Genomic DNA, 21,489 nt, shown 5'->3' with positions numbered 1-21,489 from the left:
TCCAAGCTTCCAGGCACCACCATATTATCCTCATCCAGACATGGGTTCCTACAGTGGAAGCCACTTGAGATGCATCAGATCCAGCCTCAGGCTTGCAAGAAAGCCAGCACCTGTGCCAGCTCCTGGAGATGCCCATCCTCCCGCAGCAGCCGGCGTGAGTGGCTCTACACAGTGGCCGGACCCCATACAAGCTTGCTTACACACCCTTCGCCACGCCACTCTGCACCTGGCTTGCCCTTGACAGGTGTGGGATCCAGGCTGGTAGCATGAGCCAAACGCAGCCTGCCAGGCCAAACGAGCAGAACAAGCCCAGCAGGCACAAGCAAACCTCAGGCAAAGGCTCCACCAACCACAGTAGCTTCTGGCTGGAAAAGCGACACCCTAAGGATCCTGTGACATCATCACACAGCTGCCAAGTCATAATCACTCTGATCACATTTGCCTGAAATTTTAAAAACAGTGATCCAAAAACATAATGTTGAGTGAAAAACAGCACACTACCAAAGACTACACATAATATTAGCCCATAAACATTTATCTTCAGGTTATATATGCCTAACAAACATCTGGAGGCATGTTCACCAAAATAACAACACTGATTATATATGTGTGAAAGCTAATCATACAAATTGGGTCATTCTTGTCATATCTGACTAAAACAGGTGACAGGCTGGGGGGAAGAGCACTCAGCACACATAACATTGCTCCAAGAAGGTAATTCTCTGCAAGGCTGGCTGCTGAAACTGCCTGTTGTAATCTGAAAACAGTTTTATCCAGTAGCTACTGAAACAATGAGCTGTGACTCTAAAAGACTCGTTTTACTCACTGCAGTCACTCACCAATCAAAGCTTGCCACCTCCCCAAAACTAGTGCCAATGAGCTTTCTTTCAAAACAATACAAAACATTTCACCTTTTTATAAAACTTCCAATCTTATCTTTCTTCTTCAGACATAGCAAAGACCACCTGGTCTGTGTGTATATCCCAAATTTCAATTCTTGCTTCCCATATAAAATGTTCTACATTTATGGGTTTGTCTCTATATTTTATTTTACTTTTGAAATACATAATAAAATTTCAAATTTTTACGTTGCTCTTTACTTTTATACATCATGATTTTTTTAAAATAGTGACCATGAATTAGTTGACTTCCTGAACAAAATATCTCACACTACACAAACAAAAGAGATCTAATTTTAAACCCGTGAATTCATGTCCAACTGATTTTATTTTCTGTTTATTACAGCCTTTGATGTATAACTGACATACAATAAACTGTAGACATTTAAAGTATACAATTTGATACATTATATACCCATATAAGCATCACACTACCAGTTTTCCCCTAACATAACCTTTATAGGGTTAAGAAAGTTATCTACATAGTTACCTAGGTTGCCTTTTTTTTTTTAATCAGGAATAGATATTAGATTTTGTCAAAAGGTTTTTGTCTATTGAGATAATTATACGGAGTTTTCTTAGACTGTTAGGTTAGTTTCTTATTACATTTCTTCTTTTTTTTTTTTTTTTTTTTTTTTTTTTTGCGACAGATTCTCAGGCTGTCACCCTGGCTGGAGTGCAGTGGTGCAATCTCAGCTCACTGCAACCTCCGCCTCCCAGGTTCACCCAATTCTCCTGCCTCAGCCTCCCGAGTGTCTGGGATTACAGGCACACACCACCATGCCCAGCTAATTTTTGTATTTTTAATAGAGATGGAATTTCGCCCTATTGGCCAGGCTGGTCTCAAACTCCTGACCTCAAGTGATCCATCCACCTCAGCCTCCCAAAGTGCTGGGATTACAGGCGTGAGCCACCACGCCCAGCCTTCTAATTACATTTCAAATGTTAACCTGCTCTACATTCCTGGTACACTACTTAATTCTGCAATAAATGATATAGAGAGTGATAATGTGGATAAGTCATTTTCAACTTTCATTATGAATTTGTATTCAAAGTTGGGAAAACAATTATAAATAGATAACAGAATGAAAACATCAACCTTAAAAACACAGTTAATAGAAGTAAGGAGATAGAAAGATGGAAGAAGTAGCAGAGGAAAGAATAGGGGCACCTATCTTGTTCTCCATAATGAGAAGTCAACGGATTCCACTGAAATTTGGGTTTTTTTGTTTTGGTTTGGTTTGGCTTGGTTTAATTTTTTTTTTTTTTTTTTGAGACAGAGTCTCAACTCTGTCACCCAGGCTGGAGTGCAATGGTGCAATTTCAGCTCACTGCAACCTCTGCCTCCCAGGTTCAAGCAATTCTCCTGCCTCAGCCACCCGAGTAGCTGGGACTATGGGTGCGTGCCATCACAGCTGGCTAATTTTTGGTATTTTTAGTAGACACAGGGTTTTGCCATGTTGGCAAGGCTTGAACTCCTGACCTCAAGTGATTCACTAGCCTCAGCCTCCGAAAGTGCTGGAATTACAGGTGTGAGCCACCACACCCAGCCTGAAATTTGACAGAACAAGAAATTTTAAGAAATGTAAGTATAGTATATTATTTAAAAGTACAAGGTAACCAAAAGAACTAAAATCATGAACGTAACTGTATACAGTAGTATTTTCTGACTGGGAAAGTGTGTTTTAAAGTTTCTATCTGAATGTCTTAGGATAAAACACATCTCCCAGTTTATCCTAGACCCTCAGCACATTTCCTATTATATTACCATAAGTCAAATTTACACATTTATAAATTCTTGTCTTACCCTTTGATATTTGAGTTTAGCCAAATATACTTATAGGGGTAATCCCCAGGATATAAAAAAAAGTTTCAAAAAATTGTTGTCCCCCATAATTACTTACATTTCTATATAGTATCAATGAACAATAAGAAAATGAAAGAAAACAATCCCAATTTACAATGGCATCAAAATAATAAAATTAACTTTAACCAAAGAAGTGTAAGACTTATGCACTGAAAACCTACTAAACACTGCTAAAATTATTTTTAAAAGACCTAAGGCTAGGCGCAGTGGCTTATGCCTATAATCCCATAACTTTGGGAGGCCAAGACGGGCGGATCACAAGGTCAGGAGTTTGAGACAAGCCTGATCAACATGGTGAAACCCCATCTCTACTAAAAATACAAAAATTAGCCAGGCATGATGGCACACGCCTGTAATCCCAGCTACTCAGGAGGCTGAGGCAGTAGAATCGCTTCAACCCGGGAAACGGAGATTGCAGTGAGCTGAGATCATGCCACTGCACTCCAGCCTGGACAACAGAGCAAGATTCTGTCTCCAAAAAAAAAAAAAAAGACCTAAATAAATGGAAAGACATTCTGTCTTCATAACTTGGAAGACTTAATCATGTATTTATCTATACATTCAATGTAATTCCGATCAAAATTCCAACTGCCTTTTTTACAGAAATGAAAAAGCTATCCCCAAAAATTCATATGGAATTGTGAGGGATCTCAAATTAAAAAATAATAATAATAATCTTGAAAAACAAAGTTGGAGGACTTAACTTCCTGACTTCAAAATTTACTACAAAGCTACAGTAATCAAAACAGTGTCGTACAGGCCAGGTATAGTGGCTAACACCTATAATCCCAGCACTTTGGGAGGCCAAGGTGGGAAGACAACTTGGGCCTAGGATCAAGCCAGGCTTGAGTTTGAGACCAGCCTGGGCAACATAAGGAGACACCGTTTATACAAAAAAATTTTAAAAATAGCTAGGGATGGTGGTACACGCATATAGTCTCAGTTACTTGGGAGGCTGAAATAGAAGAATGACTTGAACCCAGGAGTTCAAGGTTTCAGTGAGCTATGATTGCACCACTGCACCCCAGCCTGGGTGACAGAGCAAGACCCTGTCTCCAAAAAAAAAAAAAAAAAAAAAAAAAAACGAAACAAAAATACACAAAAACACCAATGTCATACTGGCATAAGGACAGACATATGTATCAATGGAATAGAATGGAGTCCAGAAATTTACCCATTTATCTATGGTCACCTGATTTTGTCAAGAGTATAGATCATTCAATGGGGAAAAGAATAGTCTCTTCAACAAATGATGTTGAGACAACTGGATTTCCACAAGCAAAAGAATAAAGTTGAACCCTTATTTCATACCTTATACAAAAATTAACTCAAAATTGATCAAATGCCTAAATCTAAGACCTTAAACTACAAAACTCTTAGACGAAAACACAGGCACAAATCTTTGTGATCCTGGATTTAACAACAGATTCTTACATATGACAGCAAAAGCATAAGCAACAAAAGGAAAATAAATTGGACATCATCAAAATTTAAAACTTTTGTGCATCAAAGGACACTATCAAAAAATTAAAGTAAATCCCCAGAATGGGAGAAAATGTTTGCAAATCATATACTAGCTGATAAGAGACTAGTATCCAGAATATAAAAAGAACTTTTACAACTTAACAAAAAGACAACGACCCAATTAAAAAATGGGCAAAGAGCCTTAACATTTTCCCAAAGATATACAAATACCCAATAAGCATATGAAAAGATGCTAACATCAAAAGTTTTTATTAGAAAAATGCAAATCAAAATCACAATGAGACATCATTTCACACCCACTCATATGGCTATAATTTAAAAAATAAAAAATAAGCTTTGGCAAAGATGTAGAGAAACTGGAACCTTTACACACTGCTGGTAGGAATGCAAAACAGTGCAGCTGCTTTGGAAAACAGTTTGGTGGTTTCTCTAGAAGTTAAACACAGAATTACCATGTGACCCAGCAGTTCCACTCCTATGTGTATACCCAAGAGAAATGAAAACACATTCCCACACAAAAGCTTCTACATGAATGTTGATAAGAAGCATTGTTCCTAATAGACAAAAAATAAAAACAATGTAAGTGTCCATCAACCAATGAATGGAAAAACAAAATGTGGTCTATCCACACAATGGAATAGTCTACTATTAAAAGGAATGAAGGACTGATACATGCTACAACATGGATGAACCTTGAAAGCATTACATAAGTAAAATAAGCCCAAACACAAAAGGTCATATATATAAACACAAAAGATCACATATTATTATATGATTCCACTTATATAAAATGCTCAGAATAGACAAATTCATAGAAAAACTAAGTATACTAGTAGTTCCCAGGAGTCTGGGCTAGAGGAGGGAATAGCGAATGACTACTTAATGGGTATGGGATTTCATTTTGGGGTGATGAAAATGTCCTGAATTAGATAGTGGTGATGGTTGTACAACTTTGTGAATACACTGGCAGTCACTGAATTGTATACTTTATAATGGTTAAAATGATCAATTTTATGCGATATAAATTTTACTTCAATTTTTTAAAAAGTAATTATTCTTGGGTACAGAAATCGGGGTGTGTGAGGAGAAGGGGGATCTTGCTTTCTCATCATTAATCTTTTTTACTACTTAAATTTGCCATATAGTAGTCCCCCCATTATCTGAGGTAGATGCATTGTAAGACGCCCAGTGGGTATCTGAAACCATGGATAGTACTGAACCATATATATATAGATAGATAGATAGATAGATACATATATATAGATAGATAGATATATACATATATATAGATAGATAGATACATATATATAGATATATATACATATATAGATAGATAGATATACATATATAGAGATATATATAGATATACATATCTATATATATACACACACACACAAACACCCACTGTTTTTCCCACACATACATACCTACACATCACACTATGATAAAGTTCCATTTATAACTTAGGCACAATAAGAGATTAACAACAACTAACTAAAAATAGAACAATTATTAAAATATACTGTAATAAAAGTTACGTGGACGTGGTGTGTGTCTCTCTCTCAGAATGCCTTATTACACTGTCCTATGGGTAACTGAGACCTCAGAAACTGAAAACGAGGACACAAGAGGGGACTATTGTACCAAATGGCCTCAAATACTTAGGTAAATAAACAAACTGATTTCTCAGCTAAGTTGAAACATTGGAAGTTACTAATAAAGCGGAAACAGCAGAGCTTCATGGCCTCTGAATTATATCCTGCATATTCTCTTGTCTTCTCTAATCATCTTTCTTCTCCCATTATAGCTTCTGAGAGGAAACCAGATTGGGCACATTCAGGGTAGAATGTCTGTAGATCATGATACCATTATAGATGTAGTTCACTGACAGTAGTTTAAAATTTGGGGAATTAAATAATTAGGTAAATTATATAAACTTTTCTCCTTCCAAATAATAAGCAAAAAAGTTTTAAGTAAAAATAGCAATATATATAAGTTTTCCCAAGGAAAATTGTACTCAGTTATTCAATAGTTAATGATAGCACACTTGCTATCACCAGACTTAAATTTCCTGAGTTTTCCTTTAATTGAAGACGTTCAGTGGTAAATTCACTTCTAAAGTTTTCATCCATTCTTCTTCAAATATAAGTTCCACATAGTGCATATGAAGAGTTTAATACTTACTTATCAAGGAAATCTTTGTCCACTACAGCAGAGATGTCAAGCAGAGGATTTCCCATTCCAAAGAGAATATTTTCTCTAAAAAAACACAAAATACAAGTTAGAAATACTTCCAAAAGTAAGTTGATATGTAAAGATATGTAAAAGGTACACAAAATAAAAATAACTATCTTCATTTCAACCTGATAATAAACCTAACATACCAGTTTATTAAACATTTGATTTGCCTATTATATGTAGGACATTTTAGAGGTAGCATAAAGATATTTAGAAAAAAAGATGATTATCAGAGAAAGATGCAAATCAAAACTACAATGAGACACCATCTCACACCAATCAGAATAACTATTGTTTTTTTTTTTTGACACGGAGTTTCGCTCTTGTCGCCCAGGCCGGAGTGCAATGGCACGATCTCAGCTCACTGCAACCTCCACCTCCCAGGTTCAAGTGATTCTCCTGCCTCAGCCTCCTGAGTAGCTGGGATTAAAGGTGCCTGCCACCATGCCTGGCTAATTTTTGTATTTTTAGTAGAGATGGGGTTTTACCATGTTGGCCAGGCTGGTCTCGAACTCCTGACCTCAGCTGATCCACCTGCCTTAGCCTCCCAAAATGTTGGGATTACAGGTGTGAGCCACCATGCCCAGCCCAGAATAACTATTACTAAAGAGTCAAAAAAAAAAAACAAACAGATGTTGTCGAGGTTGTAAAGAAAAGGTAATATTTATAAACTGTTGATGGGAATGCAAATTAGGTTAGCCCCTGTGAAAAGAAGTTTAAAGATCTCTCAAAAACTTAAAATATAATTACCATCCGACCCAGCATTCTCATTACAGGTATATACCCAAAGAAAAATGAATCATTCTAGGCCGGGCATGGTGGTTCACACCTGTAATCCCAGCACTTTGGGAGGCCGAGGTGGGTAGATCATGAGGTCAGGAAATCAAGACCATCCTGGCCAACATGGTGAAACCCCATCTCTACAAAAAATACAAAAATTAGCCAGGCATGGTGGCACGCACCTGTAGTCCCAGCTACTCAGGAGGCTGATGCAGGAGAATTGCTTGAACCCGGGAGGTGGAGGTTGCAGTGAGTCGAGATCGTGCCACTGCGCTCCAGCCTGGGCAACAGAGCGAGATTCTGTCTAAAAAATAAAAATAAAAAAATAAAAGAATCATTCTGCCAAAAAGGGATATGTTTATTACAGCACTCTTCACAATAGCAAAGACATGGAATCAACCTAAGTGCCCATCAATGGTAGAATGGATAAAGAAAATTCAATACATATACACCATGGAATACTATGTAGCCATAAAAAAGGAACGAAATCATGTCCTTTACAGCAATATGGATGCAGCTGAATTATCCTAAGTGAATTAACATAGAAACAGAAAACCAAATATCACATGTTTTCACTTATAAGTGGAAGCTAAACACTGGGTACACAGAGACACAAAGATGTCAGGACAATAGACACTGGAGATTCCAAAATCAGGGAGGGAGAGAGGAAAGCAAGAGCTCAAAAACTACCTATTGGTTACTATGTTCACTACTTAGACGATGGGGATCATTACAAACCCAAACTTCAGTAACAAACCTGCACATGTACTGCCCTGAATGTTATTAGGGAGCCCATGGCACATCCTGGAAGAGTCCAAGCAAGAGCCCTATCTACCCTTGACAAAAAATGACTGTGGTAGGGTCTTTACAATGGATATCAGAAGTGATATAATTCTCTTATTATGTATCCAAAAAATTTAAATATATGCTAACTTTTTATAGAATGATTTGTAACTTTTACAAATTTAAATGCACATCTTTTCATCTAAAAATGTCTAGCTAAAACTTTTATTCATGTCTTATGTTTCCTATACTTCTTATATTCATGTCTTCTCATACATATACTTGTATGTTATATATATAAGGATTCATTTCAGATACCTGTAACATGAAATAAAGCAAAACAAAAACAAATCAACAAGAAACGATATAATTTTAAATTATATTTAACGACTTGGAGGAAGTCTGTTTTCCATAAGAGATCACAGTAAGGTTCCAATCCAAATAAAAGAAAGAACTCCACCACAAGTGATGCCTTAAACAGAAGCTCATCTAGCAGCAAGAAATGGGCCAGTGAACACTGTTGGATCAGTCTCAATAGGAGACATTCATCTAGTTTATCCAACAAGATTTGTCTCTGTGTAATTTTTTATTGGTCTCCAGTTTACTGATGATCCCCCTCCCTTTCACTTGCCTCCAGACCAGTTACCATTCTCACCATTTGGCGACTATCAGTAATATCAATGGACTAGCATGCCAAGATTTTTTTAAGAGAATGAGGTATAGCCTATAATTATAATCTGTAATGATTTTTAGAAGATAAAATTAGTCTCTTATTAGCACCATAGATTGAGCAACTATGGCTGAACATGCAATAAAGAGACATTTGTCCCTTTTCTATTTAAAGAAAGCTGAGTGGAGGAGGGAAAGATAATACACTTACTTATTCACACTTAAATTGTATTTGTGATCAAAGCAAGTCTAATAAAAAGAAAGTACTTTAAGTGCTTAAGAAGGTGAAGGATCAATAGACAAATACAGTAAAATCTAACCATGATTTCACTGGGACTACTCTGCCTGATTTATATATTCTTATTCAAACAATAAAAACTCCTAGAACTTGTTATTAAAAAAAAAAAAAAAAAAAAAAAAAAAAAAAAAACAAGGATGAGCAGTGTTATTGGGCTACTTGGCTTTTTATTTTCATTCACCCTTTTAATCAACCTTTGTAAGCATCCAGTTCAATGTATACAGTCATATAACCACAAAACTATGGAACATTTCCATCACAATAACAACAAAAAAGTGTCCTCCTGCCCCCCACATCAATCCCTCTACCCTCAATTGGTCCCCTCTCAGTTTTAAGGAATATAATTGTTACACCTTTTTAAGAAGTCAAACCTTTGAACATCTACCGCATTCCTAAAAGAGTTTATTATACTCCGTTTAAAAACTCAGTAAAGATAGTCTTACGGAGAGCCCAATAATTGATTCTAACAATAAAGTACAATTCAAGAGTCAAATAATTCACTTCTGAGTCTCAGTTCTTTTTTTTTTTTTTTTTTTTTTTTTTTTTTAGACGGAGTCTCGCTCTGTCGCCCAGGCTGGAGTGCAATGGCATGATCTCTGCTCACTGTAACTTCTGCCTCACGGGCTCAAGCAATTCCTTCCTCAGCCTGCCGAGTAGTTGGAATTACAGGTGCCCACCACCACGCCTGGCTAATTTTTATATTTGTAGTAGAAAGGGGGTTTCACCATGTTGGCCAGGCTGGTTTCGAACTCCTGGCTTCAAATGATCCACCCGCTTCGGGCCTCCCAAAGTGCTGGGATTACAGGCGTGAGCTACCACGCCCAGCCCAAGCCTCAGTTCTTGAGGTAGCTTGCTGAGAGACTTAAGCAAGCCATCTACCATCTCTGGGCCTAAATGTTTGACTTGTTTCCAAATAATATTACAATTCAGTTAAGGCCATTTGAAGTCATTCTTATAATAAACTGGAATTGTGTGTCTGTCATCTTTTCCTTGCTATCCTCCCTCTTTTACCCCAAATTTCCTCACTCAAGAGTGGAATTTGGGTGGATTTGATCCCTGGGGCAAACCAAAACCTAAGCCAATCAGCACAATATATTTCTCTAGCCTTAGTAATCAGTTCAGAGACTGGCATGTAACCTAAGCCAGGAAAATCAGAATGAATCCAAGATTTTTTTCTATGATGCTCAGATACAGGACATATTTTTCCCTAATAGATATAAATGAAGAAGGTGCTAGAAGCCTTAAAAACCTAATGGTCTCAAGGTGGCTGCCTTGGGATAAATTTAACACCACAGAAAGCAGAGTGCGAAAACTGAAAGAAACCAGGTCATTAATGAAGTTGTTGGACCACCAATTAAGCTTTACCTGAAACCTATACTCCATCTGAACTTTTCTGTTCTTTGTTTTGTTTTGCTTTTTTAAGTTCAGGGGTACAAGTGCAGGTCTGTTACATAGGTAAACTTGTGTCATGGGAGTTTGTTGTACAGGTTATTTCATCACCCAGGTATCTGGACTTTTCAATTACACATGTCGGTAGTTTTGTTTATTTCAATTTGAGGCTGGTTTTTAGTTACTTACAACTGAAATTATAGGGACAGATGTAAATTGTCATTAATTCATTTTGAGAATCTGTTTAATATGTAATGCATTTTTATTATAAAACTGTAATATAGACAAGATTATTAGTGCTCTTTTTTTTTTTTTTTGAAACAGAGTCTCGCTCTGTCACCAGGCTGGAATGCAGTAGCGCAATCTCGGTTCACTGCAACCTCTGCCTCCCAGGTTCAAGCAATTCTCCTGCCTCAGCCTGCCGAGTAGCTGGGATTATAGGCACGCACGACTATGCCCAGCTAATTTCTGTATTTTTAGTAGAGATGGGGTTTTACCATTTTGGCCAGGATGCTCTCCATCTCTTGACCTCATGATCTGCCCTCCTTGGCCTCCCAAAGTGCTGGGATTACAGGCGTGAGCCACCACGCCCAGCCTAATCTTAACACTACAGTTCCCTAAGGGAGAACGTATGCAACATAGACCCTGATAAGTGATGCTATTAGGCTGCAATTGTCCAAAGCCTGCATGAAACTGGTTGCAGAAGTTGTGGCTAGTATAGCAGTGAGGAGAAAGGAATTTAAATTAGCACAGGCTGGACTTGGTGGCTCACACCTGTAATCCCAGCACTTTGGGAGGCTGAGGCAGGCAGATGGTTTGAGTCCAGGAGTTCAAGGCCAGCCAGGGCAACATGCCAAAACCCCATCTCTGCAAAAAATTGGCTGGGCACAGTGGCTCACACCTGTAATCTCAGCACTTTGGGAGGCTGAGGCGGGCGCATTGCCTCTGCACAGGAGTTCAAGACCAGCATGGGCAACATGGCGAGACTCCATCTCTATAAAAAATACAAAAATTAGCCGGGTGTGGTGGCATTTGCCTATAGCCCCAGCTACTAGGGAGGCTGAGGTGGAAGAATCCTTGAGCCCAGGAGGTTGAGGTTACAGTGAGCCATGAGTATGCTACTACCTCAAAAAAAAAAAGAAAAGAAAAGAAAGAACGAAAGAAAAAGAAAAATATAAAAAATTGAGCCAGGCATGGTGGTGCACACCCATAATCCCAGCTACCAGGGAGGCTGAGGTGGAAGGATCGCTTAAGCCTGGAAGGTCGAGGTTGCAGTAAGCTGTGATCGCACCACTGCACTCCAGCCCTGGGTGACAGAGTAAGACCCTGTCTTAAAAATAAATTAATTAAATAAAGTAGCACATAAAAGATATCTTGAAATAGTAAGTTAAGTAAAAAAGATACAATTATTTTCAAAAGCAAATAAAACTTTGCTCATGTCATGTTTCTCTCTCCTTCACTGCACATAACTGAGATTATAATGGCTAGTTTCTTAAATACAAACACATATAAACTAGTGTCCAGGCCAGTAAATACTATGACCTTCTTAAATGATGAACATACTATATGAATAAGCATTTATTTTTATCTTGTTCTACTAGAATGTGAACAAGATAAGGTTTAGTCTACAGCCAAAAACTATGACTAACCTGTACTGGGATTACTTTTTGTTCCAAATGTTAGCAATATCTTTTTCTTGGAATGGATGCTAGGATGAGAGATTCTGAACAATCTTTTTTTTTGGCCGGTGGGGGGGAGGTCAGTAATTTTATAAATGTCTCATAACTTAGGCTTGCAGCCAACATAAACCTACATTATAATTATTATTTTGTTGGACAGCCAACAAATTTTATACTGACATATATTTTAGAGTAAGAGTTCCTGAGAAAATTTTTTCTTAGCTATTGACATATTAATGTTTGAATGTCGATTAGCCATCTCACTAACAGAAACGTTTAATTATGATGCCAGAATAAACACTAACAATGACTGCCTTTAACTGTTACACTAGTCATCTTCTCTTTAAATCCAGAAACCTCAGCTTTATATATGACTCTTCTCTCTACGTCAACTAGCCTCGTCTTACTAGTAAGGACATCATCTTGGTTTTATCAAACGCTTCCTGTACCTGGATCTCCCACAATATACCCACTAGCACTAGGCCCTCTACAGACATTGCCTGAATTTCTACATTGTTAGCAATTGTTTTAGCCACAATAAATCCTGCACAATATCACCAAAATCATATTATTTTAAACAATTCTAGCCATAATATTTTTCTACTTAAAATCTACCTAGCTTCTGATTATTAATAGGATAAAATCCAAAAGCATAACTTAAAGGACATTGAATCTACTCAAACGTACCATATTTCATCATATCTAAGATGCCATTATTCATAAAATAATACCAATTTCCAATGGTGATGCAAAACACAATCAGTTGTAAGATGTACGCCAATTTCAGAGTTGTTAAAATGGGAAGAAATGTGCACATTAAGATCATCAAAATTCAGTAATTCTTTAGCCTTACCTCTCACCATTCTAATATATACAAACTATTTTAATCATAATGCCTTACTGTTCTTTGAGTAAGACTCCGCCTGTAAAGTCCTTCTCCTGCTTCCTTTGCCTGGCAAACTCCCATTCAACTTTTTAAAATTCCCTATATGCTACCTGTCTTGGGAAATTTTTCCTGATCGACTCCTACCCAAGGGCTTCCACATAAGATATACAAGCTGCCCCCAACACCACTCAAGAGTGCTGTTAACAATGTAAAAAATGGCTCCTGGTACTGTATATCAAGGCACTGCATCCCTCCCTCCCAAAGATTTATTCATTCCCTCCTGCTCAGTTCTAAAAGTCCTTTGATGAACTTTTTAGTTGATTTTAGGGGTTGCTTTGAACTTTATCTCAATCAACTGACCTTAATCACCTAGACAACAAAGCGTAAAGATTTTTTTGAAATCTCATTTACATTTGTATTCCCAACGGCTAGCATATGATAATTCCATGGGTTTTGAGTGATTCTGTGATTATAGGTTCTGATCTTTTGTTTCTTTCTTTTTTTGAGACAGGCTCCTATTCTGTTGCCCAGGCTGGAGGGCAGTGGTGCAATCACAGCTCACTGCAGGCTCAACCTCCCAAGCTCTCCCATCTCAGCCTCCCAAGAAGTTGGGACTATAGCCACCATACCCAGTTAATTTTTTTCTTTTTAGTAGAGACTGGGTCTCCCTCTGTTGCCCAGGCTCATCTCAAACTCTTGGGCTCAAGCTATACTTCTGCCTCAGCCTCCCTAGGTTCTAGGATTACAGGCATGAGCCAGCATGCCTAGCCCAAGATACACTTTTATAAAGACAAAGAAGTTTTGAAAATAAAAAGTTAGCAAAAAGACACACCATGAAAACACTAATCATAGTGGGGTGGGGGGAGGGGGGAGGGATAGCACTAGGAGATATACCTAATGTTAAATGACGAGTTAATGGGCACAGCACACCAACATGGCACTTGTATACATACGTAACAAGCCTGCACATTGTGCACATGTACCCTAAAACTTAAAGTATAACTAAAAAAAAGAAAAAAAAAGAAAACACTAATCATAAATTACAGTGGCTATATTAATATCAGACAAGGTAATCTTTAAAATACGGAGTATCACCAGATACAAAGGGATTTCATGAAAATGGGTCAAATCATCAAGAAAAGAAAGTAATACTAAAGATAACAATACATAAGTATGTACACACCAAATAAAATGGCTTCAAAATACTTTTTTAAAAACTTAGAAACAAAAGAAATAGGCAAATACATAATCTTGGTTTAGCACCCTTCTTTCAGTAATTAGTAAAACAGGCAGACACACCAAAAATTAAAGAATCACACTACACAGCATTTATCCTAGAGGAAGAAAAACTTAAGTGCACAGAGAAATCTGTACACAAATGTTCCTAACAGATTTATTTGTAAAACACTAGGCCAGCCATGGTGGCTCACACCTGTAATCCCAGCACTTTGGGAGGCTGAGGTGGGAGGATCACTTGAGGCCAGAGCTCAAGACCAGCCTGGGCAACATAGTAAGACCTCATCTCTACAAAAAATAAAAATAATTAGCTGGGTGCAGTTGTGCATGTCTCTAGTCCTAGCTCCTCAGGAAGCTGAGGTGGGAGAATTCTTTAAGCCCAGGAGGAATGTAGTGTGCAATGATCATGCCAATACACTCCGGCCTCAGTGACAGAGAGAGCAAGACCATATCTGTTTAAAAAGAAAAAAAAAAAAATGGGCCAGGCGCGGTAGCTCACGCCTGTAATCCCAGCACTTTGGGAGGCCGAGGTGGGCGGATCATGAGGTCAGGAGTTCGAGACTAGCCTGACCAACATAGTGAAAACTTGCCTCTACTAAAAATAGAAAAATTAGCTGGGCGTGGTGGTGTGTGCCTGTAATCCCAGCTACTCGGGATGCTGAGGCAGAAAAATCACTTGAACCCAGGAGGCGGAGGTTGTGGTGAGCCAAGATCGTGGCACTGCACTCCAGCCTGGGTGACAGAGCAAGACTCTGTCTCAAGAAAAAGAAAGAAAAGAAAAAGAAAAAAAAAATGGTAAAAATCTAGAAACATAATAAATGTCCTTCAACAGGTAAATAGGTAAACAAACTATGGTACACCCATAAAACAGAAGCAATAAAAAGGAATGAACTATGACACACACAACAACTTAAACGGATCTCAAAGGCATTGTGCTAAGTGAGAAAAAAGCCATATGTACTGGTTACCTACTATATTATTCCATTTATATAACACTTTCGAAGTTACAAAATTACAGTGATGGAAAACAGATCAGTAGTTGCCAGGGGTTAGGGTTCGGAGAAAAGCATAACCATAAAGAAATAATATGAAGAAATTTCTTTGTGGTAACAGAATAGTTTAATACCCTGAATGTGGTAATAGCTACATGAATCCGGACATGATAAAACTTTATAGAACTATACACCACCACCTCCTCAATTAAAAACAGTATATACAAAAACTGGTGAAATTCTAATAAAGTCTATAGTCAACTTAATACTATCGTATAACACGGAAATCAGCTTCCTGGTTTTGGTAACACACTATAGTTATAAAAGATATCATTGGGGGAGGAAGTTGAGTGAATAGTGCACAGGAACTTTCTGTACTATTTTTGCGATTTCTGTGAGTTGTATTTCAAAAGAAAAGGAAAAGGATATAAAAACAGATATATTAAAAATGTTTAGGCCAGGTGTGGTGGCTCACACCTGTAATGTCAGCACTTTGGGAGGCCAAGGCAGGAGAATCACTTGAGCCCAAGAGTTCGAGACCGGCCTGGGCGAGACCCTGTCTTTGTAATTGACATAGTGAGACCCTGTCTTTATATTTTAAAATAATTTTTTTTAATGCTTAAAAAACAAATTAGGGTGACATCATTGGGAATGGCAGAGTAAGGACCTCCAAAAATCCTCTCTTCCATAAAAGCAACAAGAACACTGGCAAAAAAAAATGTCAAGACTTGGGCCGGGCATAGTGGCTCACACCTGTAATCCCAGCACTTTGGAAGGCCGAGGTGGGCAGATCACAAGGTCAGGAGTTCGAGACCAGCCTGGCCAACATGGTAAAACCCCGTCGCTACTAAAAATACAAAAATTAGCTGGGCGTGGTGGCAGGCACCTATAATCCCAGCTGCTCCAGAGGCTGAAGCACGGGAATCATTTGAACCTGGGAGGCAGAGGTTGCAGTGAGCCAAAATTACACCATTGCACTTCAGCCTGGGCGACAACGCAAGACTACATCTCAAAAAAAAAAAGTCAAAAATAGACTTTTTCAGAACTCTGAGTATTAACCAAAATGTTTGCAACAATCCAAGGAGCATTTATTAAAAAAAGATGGCTGCATCTCGTAAGAATAGCAAGCTTTGTGGCATTTTAATATGCCTTATTCCCATGCCCCTCTTCCCAGCTCCAGGCTAGCCCTGAAAAGCAGCAATCCACAAACCGTGGAATCCTGGAGCCTAGCAGCCAGTGGAGGTGACAGAACAGGGCTAGAGTTCCTTCAAAGTCCCATTTTCAGAGTACAGTTATTATTTGAGCTGACTAGCAATTCCCTGAAAAACCCCACTCCCAAGACTTCCCAATATTTAACCTGATTCAGAGCTTGCCCATTGCTAAAGCCTTTTCCCCCAAGGTATTTATTTGTCAAAAACAATCAGCTAAAATTGCTTAACATTTCAGCTACCTGAAGCAGCTGGGGCAAACAAGCTAACCAAAAAACACAAAAGGAAAAGTAGGAGAATGAGATGTCCATAGGGAGTTTTGAAAAGTTCTGAAATTCCTAAGACTCTGGAAGATCACAACAGTGTGCCCAGGCCTATGGGCATGCTCAAGAAAGACCTGAGAAGGCCCTAAGCAATCACCACTGACTGAGCATGAAGCTTGGCAAAAACAGGAAGTCAAGGCTATGGATGAACTGAAAGCCTGGTTGAGTGCTGAAAGTGTGCTCCAACAAGCACACAGAGCCTCTCAGCAAAGACTAGAACAGTAACAAGTATTGACAAGAATGTGGAGAAACTGGAATCTTCATACATTGCTGTTGCAAATTATAAAGTGATTCAGCCACTTTGGAAAATAGTCTGGCAGTTCCTCAAAAAGTAAATATAAAATTACCACATGCCCCAGCAATTCTACCCTTAGGGGAAATAGAAACATAGAACAACACAAAAACTTGTACATGAATGTTTATAGCACCATTATTCATAGCAGCCCAAAAGTGAAAATAACCCAAATATCTCTCAAGTGATAAATGGATAAATTGGGGCATATCTATACAACGAAATATTATTTCAGTTATAAGAAAGAATGAAATACTGATACATGCTACAACATGGATGAACTTTGAAAACATACTTGGTAAAAAAAAAAAAAAAAAAAAGCCAGCTACGAAAGGCCAAATATTATATGATTCCACTTAGGAAATGTTCAGAATAGGCAAATTTGTAGGGACAAGATAGATTAGTGGTTGCCAGGGGTTAGAGGTTAGGGAGACATGAAGAGTAACTGCTAACGGGTATGGGTTTTCATTTTGGGGGACAAAAACGTTCTGGAATTAAATAGTGCCGATGGCTGTACAACCTTGTGAATATACTGAAAACTACTGAGCTGTGCAATTTTTAAGTGGTGCATTTTACAGTAACTGAATTATATCTCAGTTAAATAGTAACAAACACATAAAACTATCTGACCTAATTGATAAATTATAGAACACTAAATTCAATAACTGCAGTATACATTGTATTTAATAAAAGATACATAAAATAGCTACACTGAAAACCTCAAAATATTGCAGAGCGGAATTAGAGACACATCTAACATTCACCAAAACAGACCACAGGGTAGGCCTTAAAACTAATCTCTGTAGCTATCAAAGGATTAAAATCATAAACAACTTATCATTTACAGACACATGGTACAGATATGTACACAATATGTCAACAACACATTCCCTGAACACCATGTAAAATTGAAAATAGCTAGAAAATCCCCAAATATTAAGAAACAATAAACTTCTACATGACCTGTGGACCAGAAAAATCACAATGGAAATAGAAATTTGAATTGAACATATCGAAATTGTATGCTGCAACTAAAGGAGTACTTAGAAGAAAATGTTAATTATATAAGAAATGTACATTAGAATGACTACTGGGTGTTAGCAAAGAAAAAATAATAATAATAAAAGAAATGTGGCTGGGCACAGTGGCACTTTGGGAGGCCGAGGTGGGCGGATCACGAGGTCAGGAGTTAGAGACCAGCCTGGCCAACATGGCAAAACCCCGTCTCAACTAAAAATACAAAAATCAGCCTGGCATGGGGGCGCACGCCTATAGACCCAGCTACTCAGGAGGCTGAGGCAGAAGAATCGCTTGAACCTGGGAGGCAAAGGTTGCAGTAAACCAAGATGGTACCACTGCACTCCAGCCTGGGCGACAGAACGAGACTCTGTCTCTGAATGAATGTATGAATGAATGAATGAAATGAAATGAAATGCACGTTAGAAAACAAGAAAGGTTTAAAAACAATAATCTAAACTTCTAACTCAAAAAAGGTAGAAAAAGGAGAGCAAATCAAATCCAAAAGAGCAGAGCAAGGTAGCCGAGCGCGGTGGCTCACGCCCCTAATACCAGCACTTTGAGAGGCTGAGGCGGGCAGGTCACGAGGTCAGGAGATTGAGACCATCCTCGCTAACAAGGCGAAACTCCGTCTCTGCTAAAAACACACAAAAAAATTAGCCGGGTGTGGTGGCAGGCGCCGGTAGTCCCAGCTACTCGGGAGGCTGAGGCAGGAGAATGGTGTGAACCCGGGAGGCGAAGCTTGCAGTGAGCCAAGATCGCGCCACTGCACTCCAGCCTGGGCGACAAAGCAAGACCCCATCTCAAAAAAAAAAAAAAAAAAAAAAGGACAGCAAGAAAATTAAAAGAGCAGAAATACATTAAAATAAAAACTACATGCCCAAAATAGAAATTCAACAAAACAAAATCTGGGTTTTTGAAAAGATTAATTGCTAAACCCCTAGCAAAACTGATCCAAAAATTCAAAAGAAGTACCAACATCAAGAATGCAAATGGAGAAATATAGCAGTTCATACAGGCAATAACAGAATATTAGGAAATTTTATGAACTTTATAACAACTCAACAATTGAGAACAAATTCATTTAAAAATTCAACTTCTCAAAACCAACACAGGAGAAAGTGAAGAACCTGGATGCTTATATATCAACTAAAGTAATTAAACCTGTAAAAGTAATTATACTAATTTAAAACCTTCTGCTCTTTCCTGCAAAAACACTCCAAGCCCACATGGCCGCACTGATTAATTCTATCAAAATTTAAAGTAACAATACCAATCTTATAAAGCTACAATAATTAAGACAGTGTGGCATTGACACAGGAAGATACAAATAAATCAACAGAATAGAACAAATCCAAGAAAAGACCCATAGCTATCTAATCAATTAATTGAAAATCCTTTTGAGAAACCCTTACATGATAGTAAAAGAGTAGTTTAAGATAGATCATAGGCCTAAATACAAAAGACAAAAATATAAAGGTTCTAGAAAAAAACCATGAGAGAATAGTTTCACAAGCCTAGCAGAGGGTAAGGAAAGACTTCTTAGAACAGAAAAGGTAATACCATAAAATAAAATAAATCAACAAATTCAACTTGCTCAAAATTTAAAAGTTCTGCTGTCAAAAGGCATTAAGAAAATGCAACAACATAGCTCAGACCACAAGAAAATATTTAGAGACAGAAAGAGTGTGTGTGTGTGTGTGTGTGTGTGTGTAAAATCTGAGAAACCTGGCAAATAACTTGCATTCAGATATAAAAAAGAACTCCTACAAATCAGCAACAAAAAGACAACCCAATAAAATAGGGTTGTACATAAAAGTTTAATAAAAACTTGTACATAAATGTTTATAGCACCATTATTCATAATAACCCAAAAGTGAAAATAATCCAAATATCTATCAAGTGATAAATGGATAAATTGTGGCATATCTATACAATGAAATATTATTCAGTGATAATATTTCAGAAATGAACTGACCAAAATAAAAGATAAGCAAATGGCCAATAATCACATAACTATTAGCCATCAAGGAAATATAAACAAAAACCATGATGAAATACAAGTACACACTCACAAGAATGCCTAAATTTTAAAATGCCAAACATTGTGAAGAATGTGGAAAACTGAACTCTCATAAAAAAACTGGTGGGAATGTAAAATGTGTTCAATTTTCCATTTTGGAAAAGTTTAGTGGTTTCTAAAGTTAAACATAAATCTACCCTAGTACACAGCAATTTCACTCCTAGATATTTACCCAAGTCCACATAAAGATATATACAAAAATGTTCATAGCAACTTTATTCATAGTAACCAAAAACTGGAAATAACCCAAAGCCCATCAATAGAAGACTTGTTGCTACATACATATAATGGAATATTACTTGGCAATAAAAGGGAAAAACTACCGATACACACATCAAAATGGGTGAATCTCAAAAATATTATATTGAACAAAAGTAATCAGACACAAAATACTCCTTGCTGTATGATTCCATTTATGTGAAGTTCTAGAATAGGCAAAACTAACATCTATAGTAAAAGAAGTCCAAAAGTGGTTGCCTGGGTGAGAAGGGGGACAGAATTAATTAAAAAGAAGCTGGATCGGGCACAGTGGCTCACACCTGTAATCCCAGCACTTTGGGAGGCTGAGGTGGGTGGATCGATCACTTGAGCCCAGGAGTTCAAGACCACCCTGGGCAACATAGCAAGACCCCACACACACACACACACTCCACTCCCCCGGCATTGTTACAAAAAATACAAAAAAAAAAAAAAATAGCCAGGCATGGTGGTGCACACATGTAGTCCCAGCTACTTCGGGGACTGAGGCAAGTAGATGGCTTGGGCTGGGGAGGTCAAGGTTGCAGTGAGACGTGTTTGCACCACTGCACTCAAGCCTGAGTGACAAAGTAAGACCCTGGGGAAAGGAAAGGAGAAGGGAAAGGGGAGAAGGGGAAGGGAAAGGGGAAAGGGGAAGGGGAAGGAAGGGAAAGGAAGGGAGGGAAAGGAAGGGAAGGGAAGGAAAGAGAAGGCTGATTTGACTTTACGGAAATTATACTGAGAGAGCCAGGCACAGTGGCTAACTGTGAGCCACTGAGAGAGCCAGGAAAAGTGGCTAACACCTTTAATCCCAGCACTTTGAGAGGCCGAGGTAGGCAGATCACTTGAGGTCAGGAGTTCCAGAGCAGCCTGGCCAACATGGTGAAACTCCGTCTCTACAAAAATATACAAAAATTAGCCTGGCACGGTGGGGCGCACCTGTAATCCCAGCTACTCAGGTGGCTGAGGCAGGAGAATCCCTTGACCCCAGGAGAGGTAGGTTGCAGTGAGCCGAGATCGGGCAGCTGCACTCCAGCCTGGGCAACAGAGAGAGGCTCTGTTTTTTTTTTTTTTTTGAGACGGAGTCTCGCTTTGTCACCCAGGCTGGAGTGCAGTGGCACGATCTCG

At 38.3% G+C, this 21,489-nt stretch overlaps 1 protein-coding gene across 3 annotated transcripts in view; it reads right to left on the bottom strand.

The window, feature by feature from the left end:
* The window catches only part of ADK (adenosine kinase), a 581,536-nt gene that overhangs the window by 523,641 nt on the left and 36,406 nt on the right, over nucleotides 1–21,489 (bottom strand). For all 3 annotated transcript variants that reach the window (XM_003271274.4, XM_003271273.4, XM_003271272.3), the window contains exon 2: nucleotides 6,436–6,510. In XM_003271274.4, coding sequence (XP_003271322.1) covers nucleotides 6,436–6,510 — 75 coding nt within the window. The remainder of the gene's footprint in view (nucleotides 1–6,435; nucleotides 6,511–21,489) is intronic.

The sequence above is a fragment of the Nomascus leucogenys genome, chromosome 18 (genome assembly GCF_006542625.1).
Source record: "Nomascus leucogenys isolate Asia chromosome 18, Asia_NLE_v1, whole genome shotgun sequence".
NCBI lineage: Eukaryota > Metazoa > Chordata > Mammalia > Primates > Hylobatidae > Nomascus > Nomascus leucogenys.
The sequence above is the reverse complement of the archived record's forward strand: the minus strand, read 5'-3'. Positions and strand labels throughout refer to the sequence as shown.